The sequence below is a fragment of the Nicotiana tabacum genome, chromosome 4, assembly GCF_000715075.1.
Source record: "Nicotiana tabacum cultivar K326 chromosome 4, ASM71507v2, whole genome shotgun sequence".
Classification (NCBI taxonomy): Eukaryota; Viridiplantae; Streptophyta; class Magnoliopsida; order Solanales; family Solanaceae; genus Nicotiana; species Nicotiana tabacum.
The window spans coordinates 13,158,021-13,161,113 of NC_134083.1; the positions used below are offsets into that span (position 1 = coordinate 13,158,021).

At 34.1% G+C, this 3,093-nt stretch overlaps 1 protein-coding gene across 1 annotated transcript; it reads left to right on the forward strand.

Moving 5' to 3' along the window:
• Window positions 1-393: 393 nt before the first annotated feature.
• On the forward strand, window positions 394-2,507 carry LOC107760394 (transcription factor MYB62). The gene is made up of 3 exons (XM_016578439.2): window positions 394-1,161; window positions 1,261-1,390; window positions 1,755-2,507. The coding sequence occupies exons 1-3, from the start codon at window positions 999-1,001 to the stop codon at window positions 2,341-2,343; spliced, it is 882 nt and encodes a 293-aa protein (XP_016433925.1). The 5' UTR covers window positions 394-998; the 3' UTR covers window positions 2,344-2,507.
• Window positions 2,508-3,093: the final 586 nt, after the last annotated feature.

A 3,093-nucleotide genomic window follows, 5' to 3' on the forward strand; every position in this document is an offset into this window, starting at 1 on the left:
CGAATTGCAGGACTATTCAATTAAATGGAAAAGTTTGTAATTATTCTTGAGTATTGTGATGGCCTTTGAAGAAGCAAGAACCACAAATAACACCATAAGTCGGCATCGTTGGCATTTGGCAAGGAATCCAAGTTCAAAGTGGGGAAGTGTTTAGAAAAAACAAGCAGCGGCTCAAAGTGCCGCCTTCTTTGGCTAACATAGAAATACCCACGTTTTATAAGTACAGTTTGGTGAACTCTGGATACACTTGCAATACATGTCTTTCAGTCAACCACGTTGTATAAGCGGAGAATCTTGAATAGATAGACACTTCTTGAACTCAAAATAAAATTATAAATACTTGGTATTTGCATCAAACAAATGAATATATAATATATACCTGACTATCAATTGACTAAGATTAAGTGCTATTTTTCATTTATATTTGCAGATTTTTATGACTAAATTACTTGGTTCAGTGAAAACACAAATAAATATTTTTAATACAACTCATCCCCCGGCCCTTCCAGCAAAACTACATTTCATAACTTTTTGTGTCCTTATCGAGAAGTTTATCACCGCCTCTTCTTATCTTCATTTGGAATTCTACAGAAAAGCCAATAGTTTCACATTGACCCTATATTTTATAGGACCTGTGAACACCATTAGTCATATTTAATTAAACATGAGTGCTGATTAATAATTAGGCACTATAACTAGGTGGAAGTCACCTTAATGCACCTACTTTTAGTTTCTAACTGACTTAGGAATCTAATTAACTTTCCAAATATATTAAAAAGTCCTCTAAATTTTCTCGTTATTTTCTATACCTTTTATTTGGTTTAAGACTTTTGGAAATTAACTTGAGGCAAGTTTGACGCAGCATCTACTTATATAGTAGAAATTGGTGAGACTCAGAAACTTGTACATTTATAAATCTGAGCTGGCTGCTAGCTCTTGCTTCAATCATATATTAAGTACTCCACTTTTTAGCACATTTTCAGTACTAAGATCTCTCAATGGAAACAGACATTTCTTTCTTATCTAAAAGTTCAAGTAGCTCTAGTGATGATGAAATTGGATTGAGGAGAGGTCCATGGACTGTTGAAGAAGACAGTCTCCTCGTCCATTACATTTCCCAACATGGCGAAGGGCGATGGAATATGCTTGCAAACCGTGCTGGTAATTCACCTGTCCATTGCTAAGTTAGCACATCGTATATATTGATCTTTTAGACACTTTGATTAGTTGTTGATTCCATGTACTTTCTTGATTTATTAGGATTGAAGAGAACAGGCAAGAGTTGCAGATTGAGATGGCTGAATTACCTGAAACCGGACGTTAAAAGAGGGAATCTCACTCCACAAGAACAACTCCTGATTCTTGAACTTCATTCCAAGTTGGGTAACAGGTATAGTACTCTTTGATTCTTCTTCCAGCTACAAATGTTTTCCGTTTTAGAACTGTTGTTGTAGGCCTCATTTCTAGTACCAAGTTCATGATTCTAGTCTTTTTAGTTAATGAGTTCTAAACTAATAATTCTTATATATTAATGATTTTTTTAAGTCAAATGCAGAGTTTAGACGAACCCGTAACTTGGTCTTTGGCTCCGCCCCTGCCAGTGTGTATATATATATATATATATATATATTGGTCTAGCAATCTCCTTTAATCTTGCCATTGCTCAGAAAACCTGGTGTTAAATCAATTTTTTTTAAAGCTTATCAAGTTTTGAACTATAATAACTGGTGTGATTCTCCTTGACAATATTATAGATGGTCAAGAATTGCGCAATATCTACCGGGAAGAACAGATAATGAAATCAAGAATTACTGGAGAACAAGGGTGCAGAAACAAGCTAGGCATTTGAAGATTGACTCCAATAGTGCAGCATTTCAACACATGATTCGCTGTCTCTGGATACCTCGGCTTCTTCAGAAGATACAAGGTTCATCTGTTATCCCAACAATGCAGACTTCACAATCAACTTTATTATTGGATTCACAATATGGTCCTTTAAATATCACGAAACTTACACAAACCCCACAAGTTTTAAGCTTAGAGAATAACAGCATCAGCAGCAGCAGATGCAGTTCGAGTTCACCTTCGTCAGAATCTATGAGTATCTATAAATCTCCCAACATTATTTCGGAATGTCCTAAAATTCCACCTCTTGAGATGGGTGATTCTGACTTAAATTCGTTTGCCCATTTTCCATTTGAGGACAACAGTTATGGTATGGATACTTTCAGCTCAGCAACTGGCAACTTTTTGAATAATTATGATCAAATGGTGGGTGGAGAAAACAATCTGATGAATGGTGATATTTTAGCTGACAGCTTGTGGAGCATGGATCAATTTTAGCAATTTCAGGAAAAGGGACCTAAAACTATGGTCATCTTTCTTGTTTCTTGGGATTTTAGAACGAAATAGTGACCTTATATCATGATATTTTTACCAAAAATAGTGAGGTTATGACCAATTGTTAATAGTTGAAATTGGGTGATTGAAGCTAGTTTCATTTTCAACTGTTTCTTTTCTTGAAAAAGCAGAGTACTCTGTTCACCTTTCCGGATTGTACGTAGAAGTCAAACTCAAATGATGTATACTTAACATACATATATTGCAGAAAAAGGTTACTAAAAGCAAAATAATGAGGGTTATTCACCACATATTTTTTTCTGATTGAGTCAGTTCTAGGATAGGAAACAGAGGGATTTATTGATAAGACCTTTAAAGACTTTTACTTAGAATGATTTCTCGCCAACTTTTGAAAATCTTAAGATGCCACAAAGGACGGAATTAAAGGTGGCAGCTGAAAAATATGAAAGGAGGAAGATTGTCTAGCCGCCCATTAAAGGGTTGAAAGACTTCCACTTTTCTTTCTTCTCCTTTTTTTCGGTTGGTTACCTAACATACTAAGCGAGCTTTTGAACATAAATTTAATTGAAACTTGAAAAAATAAATTTTTAAAAATGAGATGAAAATAATTTTTGAAAATCGAAATTGTGTTTGAACATACATTTTACTTGAACATAATTTGAAATATTTTAATAAAAATTTCAAAAACTACTCTAGAACTATTTTGAGGATTTTAAGATTTTATTTTCAAAA

Coding starts and splice junctions, on each gene's coding strand:
- LOC107760394 (XM_016578439.2), top strand. CDS start 999: ATGGAAACAGACATTTCTTTCTTATCTAAAAGTTCAAGTAGCTCTAGT. Junction 1,162..1,260: donor TATGCTTGCAAACCGTGCTG/GTAATTCACCTG, acceptor TTGATTTATTAG/GATTGAAGAGAACAGGCAAG. Junction 1,391..1,754: donor CATTCCAAGTTGGGTAACAG/GTATAGTACTCT, acceptor ACAATATTATAG/ATGGTCAAGAATTGCGCAAT.